Source organism: Rhinolophus ferrumequinum, chromosome 12 (genome assembly GCF_004115265.2).
Source record: "Rhinolophus ferrumequinum isolate MPI-CBG mRhiFer1 chromosome 12, mRhiFer1_v1.p, whole genome shotgun sequence".
Classification (NCBI taxonomy): Eukaryota; Metazoa; Chordata; class Mammalia; order Chiroptera; family Rhinolophidae; genus Rhinolophus; species Rhinolophus ferrumequinum.
In genome coordinates this window covers 48,763,216-48,781,167 of record NC_046295.1, presented here as the reverse complement: position 1 = coordinate 48,781,167, position 17,952 = coordinate 48,763,216, and the positions used below count along the sequence as shown (strand labels likewise).

General features: G+C 36.8%; 1 protein-coding gene across 5 annotated transcripts in view; it reads left to right on the top strand.

Moving 5' to 3' along the window:
• TUT7 (terminal uridylyl transferase 7) overlaps nucleotides 1-17,341 on the top strand; it is a 55,268-nt gene extending 37,927 nt beyond the window's left edge. For 3 of the 5 annotated variants that reach the window (XM_033122687.1, XM_033122688.1, XM_033122689.1), the window contains exons 25-29: nucleotides 1,137-1,252; nucleotides 2,445-2,770; nucleotides 4,840-4,916; nucleotides 5,295-5,358; nucleotides 13,883-17,341. In XM_033122687.1, the coding sequence (XP_032978578.1) occupies nucleotides 1,137-1,252; nucleotides 2,445-2,770; nucleotides 4,840-4,916; nucleotides 5,295-5,358; nucleotides 13,883-13,950 (651 nt within the window). In that variant the 3' untranslated portion in view covers nucleotides 13,951-17,341. The remainder of the gene's footprint in view (nucleotides 1-1,136; nucleotides 1,253-2,444; nucleotides 2,771-4,839; nucleotides 4,917-5,294; nucleotides 5,359-13,882) is intronic. The other 2 variants (XM_033122691.1, XM_033122690.1) reach the window with 2 other exon arrangements.
• Nucleotides 17,342-17,952: the final 611 nt, after the last annotated feature.

The window sequence follows — 17,952 nt, the reverse complement described above, 5'->3', positions numbered from 1 at the left end:
TTTATTTTGGGGGAAACATGGTAGGTGGCATTGCTGTGCCACCAGCATTCAGCTCCTTGCCAGCCTCTGCCAAGCCAGTTTTACACATATCTAAGGACATCCTCCACTCTCATAAGAAGGCTAGATTTTTTCCGTCTGCTTGCAAAGAGTAATAAATGCCTTAATGGGACTAGGAGAGAAACATTGGCTGCTTGTGCTAGAGAACCATCTGTTCTCGTATAACTCAAGTTTCTGTGAAACCACACTCATTGAAAACAAATTGCATTATAAACATTTATTTCAGTGAGAGAAAAGAGAAGGTTAGAAGCTAGAGGGTATTATGTTTAGAATAGCTATTTTTTTCCTGCATTAATTTTCTGAATAAAAACACTTTTAGTGAACCTTATGTATATGGGTATATAGCCATACTCAGCATTCGATTACATCTGTACATCTAGTTTTTGCTAGATATTGCTGTGGCAGTCTTCCAATGCTTCTGAAACTTGTTAACATATCACCTGGGAATTTTGTTAAATGCAGGTTCTAATTCAGGAAGTCTGGAGGGCGGCCCAAGACTGCATTTCTTACAAATTCCCAGATGATGCTGATGCTGCTGGTCCCCACCTTAATTTCAGTGGCAAAGAAGCTAGAGTCCAGACCATTGTCTTTCCTTTCTTCTGATATTTTGTTTCAGAAGCTACAACAAAACAAAGCAACATCACGTAGCTTCTTTCCTTTTCTCTATAATCTGTGTAACGCAAATCATGTTCCTCAGTTCATTAGGTTTTATCCTTTTCATTTTTTGAGAAAAACGAGGCCTGTGTACCTGGCCTCAGCTCCCGCCTAATCCTGGGCAGCTAACTCATGGGCGTGTATAATGCTCTTATTTAGAAATGTGCTAGGAAAGAAAAGCTACCTTTTTGATGGTTCAGCTTCAACAGAGTTCTGCTGGATGAAAAGGAATAAACAAAAATGGAAGTTAGGTAAAACTCTCCTGAATTAGACCTCTTAATGGGTTTAGATTTTGAAATTAAACAGTATAAATAATGTCTTAAAATAATGATACATTGATGTTGAGATACAAGATCCCTGAATGCTATTAGGTTAGTTTTTGTGTTTTCATCTCGCGTTAATAGTCCAGATTTATGTTTTGCTAGGAGTACTTTTTTGATCCAGATGTGCTAACTGAAGGAGAGCTGGCCCCAAATGATAGATGTTGCCGTATTTGTGGGAAAATTGGACACTTCATGAAGGACTGTCCTATGAGGAGAAAGTAAGTAAATGTTCTAAAGGGGTTGTTTTGTTTTTATGTTCTTATTGTACCAGTTTTTAAATGAGGTTCTATTTTAACAGAATATAAACTTGTAGGAAATTCAGCAGTTCTCAGATAAGATTTTTACAATGAAAATGACATTATTTAAAATATGGCCTTAAATGCAGATGACGAGGAGTGACTCTGGTGTACAGGTCAGTCTCCCAGGCCTGGTCCCCTTTCCGAATTTTGGTCATGGCCCTAATCATTACTCAGTCATTTGGTCATCAACCTCTCCAGCTGTGATGGAAAAAGAAAGGAGGAAACTGAAATTCTTCCCCTTTTACAGCAGTGGGAAGTTCAGAATCATTTTGGTCAATGAAAAGTAAAATCGGTTCCTTCAGGATGTCAATTACTCTTCTGATGTGCAATAACTGAAGTGTAACGTGGGCGTGTGGACTCACTGACAGTTTACTGGACTATAGGGCCCTTCGCTTGTATGCAGTTGAACCCTTAATAATTGCTAAAGTGGCCTCTCAGTTTGGTCACCATGCTTTCATCTGGTGATGTTTGCAGGAGGGCAGGGGAGCGTGGTTTTGGTTGCTTACTTGGAACTTGATTGTTTTTGGGGGGATGGTGTTTTTAACTGGACAATAAAATGCTCATTTAAAAACATGCTACTACAATAAGTCACCATCTGAAATTTGAGGCTCTTACTTAGTACTTTGGTTTTTATTCATATAATAGTCACTGATGATGTTGGGCAAGGAAGAAATGATTTTAACACTTTAAGAACATAAATCTCTTTATAAATCATCATTCCCTTGTGAACTTAAAGTTTCAAGTCTCAAAGTTCCAAGGCCTAGTAGAGAATGCTGATAGACCAAAAAGTTTCAAGGAATCACTCCAACGCTAAATTGAATTTCATTAAATCAATATCAAGGTAGGTATTGAACCAAGGATTTCCATTAATTGCAAAAAGTGGTTGTACTGGAGTAATTGCAGCATTGGAATAATTGTGAAAATGAAAAACACCCTTAAGCTCTGATTTTGCCTCTTAATAGAGAATAAGGACTTAAGTTTATTAAATTCTTGTTTTACCCTCTGATAATCACCTTCTATTTCTGATTATTGCCTAAATCTGAAGTCGTGTTAATATTTTGTTAGGTTTCTGTTCAGACTTTTCTTACTGGTATTGTATTTCCTTCTATAGAGTGAGGCGACGGCGGGATCAGGAAGATACCCTGAACCAAAGATACCCTGAGAACAAAGAGAAAAGAAGCAAAGAGGACAAAGAAACTCAAAACAAGTACACAGATAGGGAGGTCTCAGCAAAAGAAGATAAGCCTGTGCAGTGCACACCTCCAAAAGCCAAGCCAGCGAGGGCAGCTGTCGACCTGGGGAGAGAAAAAATGCTCAGGCCACCAGTGGAAAAATGGAAGAGACAGGATGACAAAGACTTAAGAGAAAAACGTTGTTTCATTTGTGGCAGAGAAGGGCACATTAAAAAGGAATGCCCGCAATTTAAAGGCTCTCCAGGTACGGACACCAATCACACCTTAATGTTTGCACTCATATCTCGAGGGAAATCTCTTCTGTGGAGTTCTTCACTATTTTGGTTTATTTCTTTCTTTAACAAATCTAATTACTCAGAAAGATTTTGTTTTTAAGAAAGTGAAATCTCTCCCCCTCACCCATTCATTTCTGATCTTCTATAAGTCTTAAACATTTATTCCTGGTTTTACTTAGAGGCTTATGAAAGTTGTTTGGTTGACTTTTTAAATAAGATTATCAATGAAATGAAAACCTGGTCATCCCAGTACCTAAAAAAATGTAGCCTCAGTGACCATAAAACCAGCTATAACTTGAGTTTCATTACTTGGTCGGTGCACTTTTGAAATCAAAGCACTGCCCAGCCATGGAGGAGACATAGTTAAAGTTACCTCATGAAACCAGCTGTGTACATTGACCGACATGTATTTCTATTTAAATACATTCATGCAGATGCTTAGAAGGAAATAGCTCACACATTTAACAGTGGTCCTAACTGCAGAGGAGAATTATGGAGGATTGTATCTTTTAAGTATTTTTCTGCAGTAAGCATGGTTATTTCTATGAGGAGGAAAAATATATGATCAGTCAGTAGTTCAAAATCATCCATAAATCTTGCCCCTTTAAGTTGCTGGATCTGAACTGGCCTACTGTATGAAATGTGCCAAATGTCCGTTGAGGGCACCTTTTTAACAGACTATTAAGAGTAAGGGTACCTTGTGTATGTACAATAACTTATGATTTAGAAGAAATTTATACACTCTCACTTCATTTCTCAAACAAACCTGCAAAAGTGAATGAGATTTGATTAGCTTAGAAAGGAAACTCTGAGACACAATTTTTTGGATTAAAATAGTAACCCTATTCCTGTCCTCAATTGTATGTTTGTGGACTTGATAAAGAAAAAAAAGTCAGCAATGCTGACAGTTTCCTTAAAATGTTCACTCTAGTTTTTATTGTTCCTGGAACACCAACGAATACCTCTCTCCCATTTTTTGTATCATATCAGCAATATGGTGGCTCTTTTTTTTAAGACAAAAAATTTTAGATCACCTATACTTTTTTTTAAAAACTATATGGAAAGAAGTATATTTTTAAATTATTTAATTGTTGATTTTAAAATAGGACTTGAGTGTTTGTGAAAGATACAGCTTGCCCTACTTCTAAGGAACTCAGACAAATTCAAATTCAAAGTTTTTTGTCCTGATGTGGAACGTATGTCAGAATAAAATGATATTCTTTTATGATTATAAGAGGTGAATATATTTAAAAGAAATTAAAATAATAGCAAAGCTAACATTTATTGAGTGCTTACTATGGGTCAGGCACTATTTTAAGTACTTTACCTGGGTGATCATGTCCATTAAATGTGGCATTATTGATATCCCCAGTTTACAGATGAGGAAACTATAAACAGCATAGATAAGATGTAATAAAATTTGACCAAAATTATTTTTATAGGCTGCCCTTCAGAAGAACTCAAGGTCTGTGTTACTAACAGCTTGAAGCACATTATCGTTGTGTTCCTCTTTGGTACAACGAAATGGTGAAGGAATACCCCTGCATCCCCCATGTTGGTAGACTTCTTCCTTCTAGCTAGGAGCAAGTTTTAAGTTGTCTGCCAGTCAAGCTCTCGAAGTAGTTAGAGCAGAGATTCTGGCAGGCGGGGTGGGCAGTAGCAAATCAAAGAGAGGGGAAGCCTAGGGCGGAGGTAGGGTATTATCCAACCTGAGGAAAGGCACTAGAATCTTGGTTTCTTCAGAATGCAATATTTACTCCTTAAATCAATTAGTCATATTATAAAAGTAAAATAAGAAGAGAGGAGTGGGGCTAGAGTGTGGTGAATTTCCTCTAGTAGCAATTAAAATTAATCAGCTGCTTCTTCCTTTCTAAAAATTATGCCGCTCCCTCTTGTTTCTTCAAATACATTATTTGTCCACACAATATACTTAGTGGAGCTTCTGTTATATCAACAGAAGATCTTTCTGTGAAAGTTTGAAAACAGCCTACTGCTCTTAATTTAAAGTAGGAACAAAAAGTGCTGATTTCTTTCTCAGGTATATCTAAATCAGATTGTGTATTTGGATCCCCTTCTTCACCTAGCCCTTTGAGACCAACTGGCACGTTTGTTCAGGTAAACCTAGCTCAGACCTGAGCAAGAAGCCCTTCCGTCATCTGTCTATTCAGCAAACACTTAAACTGAGTGCTAGCAGCTCTGTGCCGGTCTGGACTGTGGGGTGCTGGGCAGGGAGGCCCTGCCTCCTTCCTTCTGGCTAACCCCCCCTGGCTCTCTTACTCTGCCTTCAGCACAGTGTGAAGAAGAGGCTTGCTATGTATGCAGGGCGTGCGTGCTTTAAGGATTCCTGCATATGTGTCTTGCTTTTCAATTAACTTGCAAAGTTCTGCCACCCACATGCCTAATTTCAGCTCTCCTTGGATATGGTTACAATTTTAAGGCTGTTTCAGATACTATTCCTTTCAATTTTGTAAACCAGTCTATTTCATTTTTTAGGCAGTGCTTTTACATGAAGACAAAAAGAAACAAAAAACAACTATATTTTTGAGTCCCCAGTCAGGTATGTGGGTTTGAAAAACAAACAAATGTGTGTTATTTTATTGACTGCATAGTTTACCACATGCCTTTTGAGACGCTTCCTTTGAATGAGTGGTTTTGACAGGGATTGGACATCAGAATCACTTCGGGAACTTTTAAAAGTGCTGTTGCTCTGTCCCCATCTTCGTTTCCTAAATCAGATTCTTCAAGGGTTAGGCTTGGGCTTTGTATTTTTTAAATGTTCTAGGTGATTCTTATACCATCCCTGAGTAGGAACCATGATAGTTTTTGTTTCTGCTTTGAAATTGCCACTGTGTCATCAGGAGTGTAATCTCCTCATGGAAATTATTCACTACGCACCAAAGTAAGGAAAGGAAGTAATTGTTGGCTTGAACTCGACACACTTTCTCAGCTAAGTCTTTTGTTCATTCCTTCGACAAATATTTATTAAGTCCCCCACCCACCCACCTGCTAAGTGCGGGGCATGGGCCTAAACACTGAGGATACAGGAGTGAACCAGCAAAGCCCCTTCCCTCATTTACTCTGCATTCTTGTCAGAAGAAATACATAAATATTTCATGTGATGACAGGTGCTAAGAAATATAAAGCAGGAAAAGGGGAAAAGAGAATGTTAGATGGGGGCGTGGCCTCTCTAATAAAGTAGCATTTAAATTTAAGCAAAGAATCAACTGAAAGGAAGGGGCATGTCCAGGGGAAATTGCAGTTAGACTGTTATAGCCGAACTAAAAGCACTTTTTGTCCTCCAGCATCGCTGAGTGAAAGGGGCAGGAGGGAGGGCGGTGGCAGGGGAGGCCAGGGAGGTGGGTCTGGATCACATAGCACCTTCAACAATGATACAAATGGATTTTTGTTTTTATTTTTTTCCTCTAAATGAGATGTGCATCTATTGGAGGGTTTTGAGCAAAGGAATATTATTATCTGAATTCTGTTTTAAAAGATTCACCTCCTACTGTTAGGCAGTGAGGGTGGAAACAAATCAACGAGGAGGTCCTGAAGTAGTGCAGGGGAGAGATGGTGACACCCTAAACTTGGGTGGAAGTGGTGGCATAAATGAGGGCTGGTCGTGTTCTGGATACAGCAGGTACTTGAATGTCATTTTGTTAAAATGTTCATGGGGTGCCATAGGAATCTTGTGTATATCAATTGGCCTGTGGTCATATTGATTTCATTATACATCGTTTCATTTAAAGTGGCAGAACCTATCGACAACATTAAATGAGGATTTACAGTATTTTGAAGGTAGCACCAGCATGGCTTGTTGATATATTGGATGACAAAGCATGACAGAAAATGAATCATAGATGACACTGATATTTGGCCCTAACAACTAGAAGAATGCAGGTTGAATTTCCTGTGCTGGGGAACACTCAGGAAGAGCGGGTTGCGGGGGAGAAAGAGAGTTTAGTTTTAGACATGGAAGTTTAAGAGGCCTGGTAGATATCCAGGTAGAGATGCCAAGTAGCCGGTTGGATATACGAGCCTGGCATCTAGAGCAGAGGTCCTGGCTGGAGATATAAATTGGAGTATTATCAGTGGTAGTTAAAGGACGGGTCTGAGATCACCTAGGAAGTAGATGTATATAGACAAGAGAAAAGCATTTAGAGACTCAGAAAATAAAGGAGACGGGGAAAAAAATGGTCAGTGAGGAAGCAGAAGCACAAGAAAGGTAGGTCCTGGAGTCCAAATGCAGAAAATGCCTGAAGAGAAGAGATTGAGCGTTTGTGCGAATTGCTGCTCATAGGTCTGATGTGGTGGTACACTGAGAACGAAGTGTTGGGTTTGCAATGCGCAAGTCACTGGTGACTTTGAAAAGAGTCGTTTCTTTGAAGTGGAGGGGAGAGAAACCTGATTGCAGGAGTTTTGGTGAGAAATGCTGGAAGAGGAATGGTAGGCAACATAACTTCAGCTGTGGGTGCAAAGCGCCAGGTCCCCCGTTGCCACCAGGTCCCCAGGTCTGGGAACAGATGCTCAAAGGGAGAGAAAACGGGGAGGCCCCGAAGGTCTTTTTCTGGTGTTTCTAGAGTGCTTTTGAGTCCTAAAAGGGAAGGGAGAAAATTGAGGGGGAATAGAAAAAACAAAGAAACTTTAACATACTGAGTAACTTTTTCAGCTTTTTTTAGTAAAAAGGAATGAAACAAAACTTGCTGCAAACATTCTGAGTTCTGGCCTGCGGGATACACTTAGTAACTTTGCTTAATCAATCAATCCACCTCTCCCCCTCGCCCTCCCCCCACTCTCTCTCCCCCTCTCACTCCGTCTCTTTCTCATCTTGTTCAATAAGTGGGGTTAAAGGAAGGAAATTAAGTAAGCAAATAGAGCACTGTAATCTTTTTAACTTGGTTGTATAATTTATGAGAAAAGTTAAGTTTTTGAAATTTTAAAACTTCACTGATATAACCTGACATTTTTGTATGTCATGTAGAACAACCCACCTCGTTTATGCTCAGCTTTCACGTATTATATATTATTGCTAATGTACACACAATTGTTTGTTTTTGGATTGGAAGGACGCTGTGTTAGTGACAAAGTGTGAAGAGTCTAAACTGTCTCTACCGTCGTGTGTCAGATATTGAGAAATAGCATTCTCATGTTCTCAACAGCTTCCCAATCCTGCAGTAAAGAGAACTCTTCCCTGCTCCGCCAGCCCAGTCTGAAATAAGCCAGGGTGCAGCCATCTCACCCTGGTAAGGCTAAGAAAGCTCCCGGCGAGGAATCTTTGATTGTCTCGACCATGTTTCCCCGAAAATAAGACCTAGCCAGACAATTAGCTCTAATGCGTCTTTCAGAGCAAAAATTAATATAAGACCCAGTCTTACTGTAATATAACATAAGACCGGGTAATATAATATAGTGTATAATATAATATAATATATAATACTGGGTCTTATATTAATTTTTACTCCAAAAAACACATTAGAGCCAATGGTCCGGCTAGGTCTTATTTTTGGGGAAACACTGTACTTTGAATGTTGTTACCAAGAGAAAAATAAATGGAATTATTAAGTTACTTAACTACTTCTGTTTCTCTCATTACCAAGGTAAATTATCTCAAACGTATAAAATAATCTAAAAAGAAATAGGCATTTTTATGATATATGAATTTCACTTTTTTTTTTTTAAATAGTGGGAGAAAACATTCGAAGTGGAATCAAATCCTTTTGCAGTCAAAATTTAAAAGGCATGGGAATTGAGGTTGGCAGACAGAGTGAGGTCAGATGATTTAAAGAGAAACAAATCTTCAAAGAATTGCCACCCTAACTCAAAAGGGGAATGTTGTACATGAAAAATAAAGACACGGGAGGCTCAGTGAGAAAATTAAGAGCAGCCCTTCTCTGGGAATGTTTTGTAATTGTCAGTAGAATGCATGGACTTAAAAACAAAAGTTCTACTGGGAAAGCTCCCCAAAAGCAAACAGAAGTGAAATGAGTATGGAATCTATTGTGAGACGATTTGATTGACAATGCAAGCAGCCATGAAAGATGGATGAGGAGATTGACAGGTTACCCCTGGAAGCAAGTTCCAACAGATGAGTATGTATGGGAAATAGACTCCACTGCTGTTTATGGGATTGTTTCCCATAAGGTCCTCTGAGAGTTTTAGGGTCAAATAGTTAGCATATGTAAACAAGCCAAAATAGTGTTGATTTTTATAAGCTTCAGCCTTGAACAGATACGTCAGAACATTTTACATAGGAAAAATACTGATCCTTGCTTAGTCGAAGTGTTTGTTTTGCCAAGGGTAAATATTTAGGAACATCAGCTGTACAGTCAGATTGCATGGTATGATTTCCAGCTTTGTGACCTTGAAAAACCTACTTACCCTCCACTTACCTCAGTTTCCTCATCTGTTACATTAATAATACCTGACTCATAGGGGTGTTGAGAAATCCATGTAAAAGCACTTAGAACACCTGAATGTAGTGAGAACAAAGCAGAGATTTGTGGGTGTGGTAACTGCGTTGGTATTCCTGCAGGGCATGTGTCAGCATTGCTCCTGCTAAAGGTTTTACATGTCTTATAAGTAGAATTTTATAATCATTGCATAAAATTTTTTAAGTGGTGGAGGAATACAGACATTAGTTGTTATATCTAGAAGTGGCATTTCCAGTTGACATTAAGATTTTTGTAATTCTCTTCCGAGTAAGAGACTTACATATTTGTAAATCTTTTGAGCAACTGTAAAACTTAAATTTACTACAGGAAAAAAGTTATTAAAATACCAGGGAAAAAGAAGAATAAATAAACATAGGTAAGGTTAAAATTTATCCTTTCCAATAAATTAAACTCTTCAAGTAAGTATATGATAGCTGATAAGACTGTCAAATTATTCATGATAAATTTATCCAAATTATCTGTGTTATTATACATGTGAAGTATGTCTCAACTGCAAGTCGCATTAAGTTTCCCCAAAGCTCTTCCTGACTTTAGGCAAGAGATTAGCTTCTCTGAGCTATAGATGTCTCATCTATAAAATGGTAATTAGCACCACCTGTCTCATTGGGTGCTGAGGAAATGCACCCAGTCTGCAGTAAGCATTCAGCCAAGTTCTCTTTTCTCTCCTGATACCTGCCCCCATTCCTTTCCAGTAGCCTAGCTATAGTTCTTAACTCCTAAACAAGATAGTAGTGAACAGAAAATTTCATGAATTTTCTTGATCTTCATTGTTACCTCCCTCCCCCACATACAAACAGCTAACACAATGCCTTAGATGTTCATTACGTTTTATTGATCAGAGGTGTACTCATTTGGAAGGAATAATGAAAAGTAAGGGGGGAAAAGGTTAAGAACAGGAGCTTTTAAAGTCAAGACATACTTGAGTTTGAAATCCAGCCCATCCGTTTACTGGCTGTGTCACCTCAGCACGTTCTCATTCTCGAACCTCTCTGTGCCTCAATTTCCTTATCAATAAGTTAGGGCTAACACCTCACAGGGCGATAAGGATTAATTTCACATATGTAAAGCCCTTAACACAGCACCTGGCACATATGACTCAATAATTTATCACTACCCTTGTTACTGTAGTTAACAGAGAGTCTTCAACCTTGCTGTAATTTATCTCTTCTAACTTACAGGAAAGTATAAAACGGAGATTCTTAACAAAAAAGTACTTCTTTAAACAGTCTGGCAGATTTAATTATCAGTCAATATAGAGATCATCCTTTTTGATACTCTTCTTGATATTCCAGTATCTGAACATACTGTTATTTATTTAATCATTCCTTATTAATAGCCTAGCTATTTTCAAATATATCAGTATCTTCAAAGCTCTTTTGCTTGCATACTCTTTCCCCCAAATATTGAAAGCCCATATATCATTTATCTCCTTGTATATTTTTAAGTTGACATCTAAATTTTTTATCATAGTTACAAAGCATGTAATTTCAGGGGTTGTAAATATTGGCATTTTAAAATACAACTTTTAAATCAATCTTAAATGTATCAAATGAAATACAAATATCATTGCAGAAATTTTACATTATTTCCTTTTTCTTTGTTTCACTTCCACAGAATTTTATCTTCAGATGATATATTTAATCATATATATAATCAAGCATTTTATTGATCAGCCTCTCATACTTAATCTGCAACAAAAATATTTATATAAATTGGATTTTTAAGCTTTTAATTAAGACTCAAAGCAAGAGATTCTTCTAAATTGTTTTTACAATTATTAGACTAATATAATTGATCAAAACAAATGTTACAAATTTTGATAAAAAATTACAAAATTACTTTTTATGTTTTATATACTAAAAATGACTGATTTAATGAAATAAATGGGATTTTTTTTCCCCAAAGTTTTTTGGGGAAAACTTTTTTTTCCCCAAAGTTATATAACTTTGGTTCAGTACTATTTATTGCAGCTGTATAATAAGAATGATCTATAACCTGCTTTTTCATACCATTTAGCAAAATGATTTTGAAATTTATATATCTTGTTGTATATAGATTTAGGGGTTTTTTACAGTATTTTGTATTTATATGAATATGGAATCTTTTACGTGTCTGTTCCCTAGTACACGAGCATTTAGATTGCATCTGATTTTTTGCTGTTATAAACAGTGTTGTGAACATTCTTGTATGAGTCTCCTTGAGCATAGATGAGAGATTCTATAGGGCTTGTGTACCTAGAAGTTAAATTGTTAGGTCAGCATCTTTGCATTTTGTGTTTAAGTAGATGCTGTCAAATTACCCTCTTATTTGATTGAAACAATTGCCACTCCCGCCAGCAATGTTTATTTTTGCATATCTGATGAGAAAAATACTTTGGTGGTGGTCTAATGTATATTTGCTTGACTCTGGTAATGCTCACTACCTTTTTATATGTTACTGGCCAATTGGAGTTCCTCTTCTGAATTACCTGTTCAAATCATTTACCTATTTTCCTGTTGTATTATGGTTTCCTTATTAACTTGTAAGGGTTCTTCATTTATTCTGAATACTGCTCCATTATTATTTTATACATTCCAATATCTTCCTCCACTATATCTTGTCTTCCGACTTGTGTCTATTGCCACCCCAGAGTTTTCAGTTTTGAGATAATCAAATGATTGGTTTTCCATGAGTAGTTTTCATATTCATGTGGTTCATGATTGAGGGTCATCTTTGAGAAATTCTTCCGTAACCTGAAGTCATAAAGATAACCATCTATATTTTCTTCTAATATCCTTTAAACTTTACTTTTCCTATTTAAGCCGTTAATCCATCTGGATTGTGTATAAAGAATGAGGTAGTGATCTAACCTTTTTTCCCCTTGAGTGGAATACTGGAATATCAAGAAGAGTATCAAAAAGGATGATCTCTATATTCACTGATAATTAAATCGAGTGAAAAGCCTATCCTCAATACTTTGAATATCAAAGTTCAGAATATCAAAAGTGTGTGCCTAGAGACCAATAGATACTGTGGTATAAATACTACAGTAGAGTGTTTTGTCTCTTCCTGATTAGTATTTCTCATGTGTCACTGTGGGTTGACTGTCTAGATACCCTGTTTTGAAAAGTTTGCTTTTGGGGGGACATAAGTTTTTATTTGCATACTTAATATGTTTGCTTTAGAAAATTTACAAAGTATTGTTAAGCAAAATGAAAAGAAAGGCCATTTATACTTGCTCCATTCTAGAACATTACTATTTAGGTTTTGGAGGTAAAGTCTTTCCATCATTTTACAGTATAATAATAATTTAATGTTTATCGAGTACTTTCTATGTGCCAGGTACTATTCCAGTTGCTTTACATGTATCAATTCACTTAATCTTCACACTAACTCCAAAGGGGTAGGTATTATTGCCCTGATTTTACAGATAAGGGAAATTTGGCATCAAATTTATATGATTGGTGGGGTTTTCATATGTATGTAATACTATTTGTGTGGTTTTATAACCTACTTTTTTCTTGTTATTATTTATCCTATGCATACCTAGTATTTTATTGTGTTCATAATACGCTTAGTCATATCACAAATCTGGGACGTACTTAAATTATTATATGGTTTATATGAATATTCATTTAGCAAAATTTCTACCCACCTCCCTAACCTTCAGATCTTCCTTTAAACAATTTGTTGATCAGAAATTGGTATCTTGTTTTAATTTGCATTTCTTTGATTACCCATTGATACTGAATATTTTTTCATATACTCATGCTATTTTTTTCCTTCATATTTTGCTTGTTCTTTCCCCAGCTATCTATTGTTCATCTTTTCTGTATTGATTTGTTCTTTATGCTAAGCATAGCAGGCCTTTTTCATAAGTAAAGCATATGGTAGTGTGCTAAGGAAACTCTTCCTCACCTCAAGATTGTATAAATATTCACTGCTCTTATACTTTGACTCTTATATTTAATACTGTAATTCATTTGGAATTGGGTGGGGAGGAAGGCTATGATGTGAGAAAGGAAACTAATGCCCCATACCCCCCAAAATTACTTATTTGACACAATACCAATTATTGAACAATGCATACTTTCCCCTATTGGTTTGAAGTGCAGTTTTTGTTATATTCCATTTTCTTATGCATAATCACTTAAGAATTTCTCAATTTTCTTATTTCATTGATCTGTTTGTTTAGACTCCAGAACAAAAATTATTAATTGCTCTATGGTTTGGTTTTAATGAGTAATCCTCATTTCTGTTCTTCACCTGTAAATACAATAAATTTACTTTTTTCTTTTTATATCAGTGTTATTACTTACAGTGTCATCATTCACACCTTCATGTCTGCAGAGTAATGAGGAAAGATATTTATTTCTGACCAAAGAATTCTCTGCAGTCTGTTATGTTTGGTTGCAAATGAAGATATTGATCTATAAAAGTAGATAGAGCCTTTGAAAAGTTCACCTGCACTAATATGGAAATAATGAACATGCAAATGTATATCTAGCCTATTTACTTAATTCAAAACTAGTGACCGATTCCAATGTGAAAATTTTCTGTGAATAATTAACAAAAAGAAGTAATTTTATGGTTTTTGCAATGAAATGAGGCTTGTTTTATTTATGTAGTGTTTTGTTTTCTCCCTTCCTCTAGGTAGCCTTTCCAGTAAATACATGACTCAGGGAAAAGCCTCAGTGAAGAGGACCCAGCAGGAATCATGAGGAAGGAAATTGCAGCGCTCTAAATGGCCACTCAGGCGTTTCTATTCACTTTGAAAATTAGGTTCATTTCACAGGACACAGCACCATAGATCAGGCTTCGACTTAACATTTACGGGAAATGTCAGATTTTTTAATTGAATGAAATTGTTAATGAGGAAAAAAAATTTTAATATAATCTTACCTATCACAAATCCCCATAGATTTAAGGATTTTAATAAAAAGCCATGGTGTGTTCATTTAAGCCAGGTTTTTAAAAAATGTAACTATGGGCCAGTATTCAGTGAATACAATTATATGCTTTTTAATTTTCAAAGCACACTGAAAATGGTGTGCTGATAAACCCCAAGTAAATTAATCTTTTCTTTCCTGTAAGTCCCTTTTTTGTTTCGAAGAGGGGAAATTATATTTATTGTTGTTTACCGAATCCTTGTGTGAAAGCGTGTCAAATACGTGTGAACTGCTACTACTGTATTTACAATTTACAAACCTTATTTTATTGATATTTGTAGAAGAAGTGATAAAATGAACATGAGTACCTATTTATGTGAGTCTTCCATAGATGAGCAATGCCACTGAGGGCCTTTTTGTTTTTCCCCTCTCTAATTTTAAGTAAGTTGACATATAACTACTTTGCTTATAAAAATGAAATAAGGAAAACAAGTAGTCCTGTTTGCTTCTGAAAACGTTTTCAAAGGAAAAATGACAAAAGTGCTTTTTACTTTTTATAACATTCAAAAATTAGGGTGGAGAACTTCAAAAAATCCCTGCAGATTAAAGAGACCGTCTTTGCCAATCACAGATTTGGTTGGTGTCATTTTAGGTCTGACTGAAACCCTCATGGAACCGTTTCTCTAACTTCACAAGCCCTTCAGAAGTAGCACATGGTCAGAACTATTCCTTGGTTTATTTATCATTTTGAAATAAAATCAAAATTTTGACCTGTAATTTTAGCCACATCGCTTTCTAGTGAGAGTCCTAAATTACATGAGGAAACTCGATCAAGGAATAGGGCAGTACAGGTCCACTCCTCTTCATCCCGTGCTCCCTTAGCTTGAACTCATGCAGCCTGGTGTTCATTGACACCCACCGTCTGCCAAGCACTGGGGATGTGCCAGTAAGAGGCACAGACTTTGGGTGATGAGCTCATAGAGAGGGATGCAGAAGGTGCTTACTGAACAAGCATTCCCAGATAGAAGAGGACTCAAAAATTACACACCTGTGTGCCCTTCTTTTAAACAAATTACTTGAAGACATTGCAGCTATAGAAGAATCATACCAAAATTAACTTTAGAATTGGAAGTTATGGTAGAATTAATGATCATTCCTTATTCACATTGAATGAACACAAACTCGTGGATTAAGTGAATTATGAAACCAAGGCTGAAAGTCTGCCCTACTTGACTTTCCTCAGCTGCTGCTCTTCTGAGTTCTCTTGCCTTCGGAAATGAAAGTCAACTTGAACAGGCATACAATTCTTGTCACACTTGGGAAGCATGTTGATGTTGTTGTCTTCCGGCATTATAGCAGACATCCGAGGCCAGCCTAATTTTTGTCCCCTTGTAGGTTGTATTTTTCTGCTTGGGTACTTCTGTTTATCCCTGTAACGTTTGTGTCAGTAACTTTTGTGTGAAACAAAATTGAATCCAATTATCTCCCCACCCAAGTTTTCAATTTGAGAAAGTGTATTAATTTTTTTCTCAAAAATACTTTTGTCTTAATATTTTTCTATCATCTTTTTCTTTCATGTTAGGAAAACTTCTCAAGTTTAATCTTCACATGACTGGCTTGATTTTTAGTGTCATTCTGCTGTTTTCTGTTTCTAACATGAATTTTGTCATTTCAATTCTAATTTTCTTTAACTTAACCTTACCCACCTTCCTTTTCCTCTCATTCTTTTAGTTTATTTTTATCTTTTCATAGAAATCATGTTTTCTTACACCTTTTTAAGGATGTTCAAAAATGCTCTGCATTCTATTCTGATTCCTATAGTAGATTCTACCCAGTGTATTGGGCTTTTTTTTTTTTCTTTTGATCCCTCCACTGGATCAATGGGACAGTGACCAGTATTTACCAGTAGACCTGGAAAACTGACTGCCCTTGGTTGTTTGCTCCCTTTATTTGGATGCTGGTCACAGCCCCTTCTTCGCGCCCCAGCCGGGGGACAGACATATCTGCTCCATGCCATGTCTTGTTCGCAGGGCATAGTTATCTTTCAAATGCAGCTGGCTGTCTCATAACAAGCTCCACAAATGCACCACTACTGGGATTCTCCTTTCCTCTCAAAAACAAAAATATGAAATCCATTTTGTATAGCCCCAATCAATACTTTTTAATCTCTTGCTCAGTGTGTAGAGTATCAACAACATGGATCTGAGTGGAAAAAATTGTGGGCAGATTGGTCAATAGCATTCATAGTGTTACAGGCAAAAAGTTGAAAAGCAAATACAGAATTTAACAAACACCCATAAAACCGTAAAGATGTGCTCTGTGCTTTTTTTCTTTGAAAGCAGGTGTATTTGGACAGCAGTCAAGAATTTCGCAAGCTTCATTGTGGAATTCTAGACTTCACTGGAGTCTGGGTTTGCTACACTCAGAATGTTGAGTGTAGCATTCTCCCCTAACTTCTTGGCAGTTCACTTTCCTTGCCTATGAAATGGAAATCATATCTGTCCTTCCACAGAGTAATGAGGATCAAGTGAGGTCTTACTAGAAAAGACTTTTTAAAATGGCTGGAAACCTGAAACTAAATCCTGAAGTGCAGTACTGAATATTTCCCCATTGAAAGTTTTTAACCTGTTAGTGGAAATCCAAAAGTGTGTACAGCTTGCAAAACTCCCAACAGTTCCCGAACCCTTCTCACTTCAACACCGCAGGACGGCTGCTGCTCTGAGATAAAGGAGCACACATATTTCTTACATAGTCATGAAAACTCTTATAATGACACACCAATTGAAGGGATCTGCACCATTTTCAAATAACATTAGGTATCAATGATCCACTGACAAGTAGATTTTGTGACTTAGCAGTTACATGCAAAACAACTAACCCAAGTTAAGAACAATAGTGTGGATTAAATAAAGGAAAGATGGTTTTTAAACATACACAGGATCCTGAATTAAGAAAAAGAACTAAATTTTTAAGTGTCGAATGTACTGTACTAAAAAGCCTTAAGCGTCGTTTGTAAAATAGCCAACACGTCCTTCCTACAGCTCAAAGTTGTGAGGCTACTGCAAGTGCTCAGGGTTCTCTTGAAAGCTGAAAAGTGCTACACGACCTGTATAATACTTCAATAATTGATAAAATGATAATGGCATTTTCCCCATTAACTTTTTTAGAGCAGTTTTGGGTTTACAGCAAAATTGAGCGGAAAATGCAGAGTTCCCGTATGCCTCCACAAGCCAACCTATCCACACATGCTGCACCAGGGTGGGACGTTTGTTGTATATAATCCATGAAGAAACAGGGACACACTATTATCACCCAAAGTCCATAGTTTACATTAGGACTCATACTTGGTGTGGTACATTCTGTGGGTTTGGACAAATGTATAATGGCATGTATCCACGACTGGTAATGTCATATAGAGTAGTTTCACAATATATGGCGTCTTTAGATATCCATTAATAATTAGCAATGTTTATTGAGTGCTATAGTGTGCCTTGCACTTTTCTAAGGGCTTTTCATTTAATCTTCACAATATCTGGAGGAGGAAAGACATGAGAAATAAATTACCTTGTCCCTAATCATCCAATTTATCAGATGAAGCCAAGAGACTAGCCGACCCCACTACTGCTTCTTAATCCCAGTTTCTTCTATGTGCTTTGGGATTTAGGGGGAAAAAATAACCATCCTTTTATTGTCGATGCAGTTGTATTTCAGTAGCAGGGAAGCTGAACTACTTAATGGAATTTTGAATTATCCAATCCTGTAGGCTCTAGGAGATTAAAGAGAACCTGGGCTCTAAAACAGACAGCACTGATTAGTCCTTCCCACATCAAAACA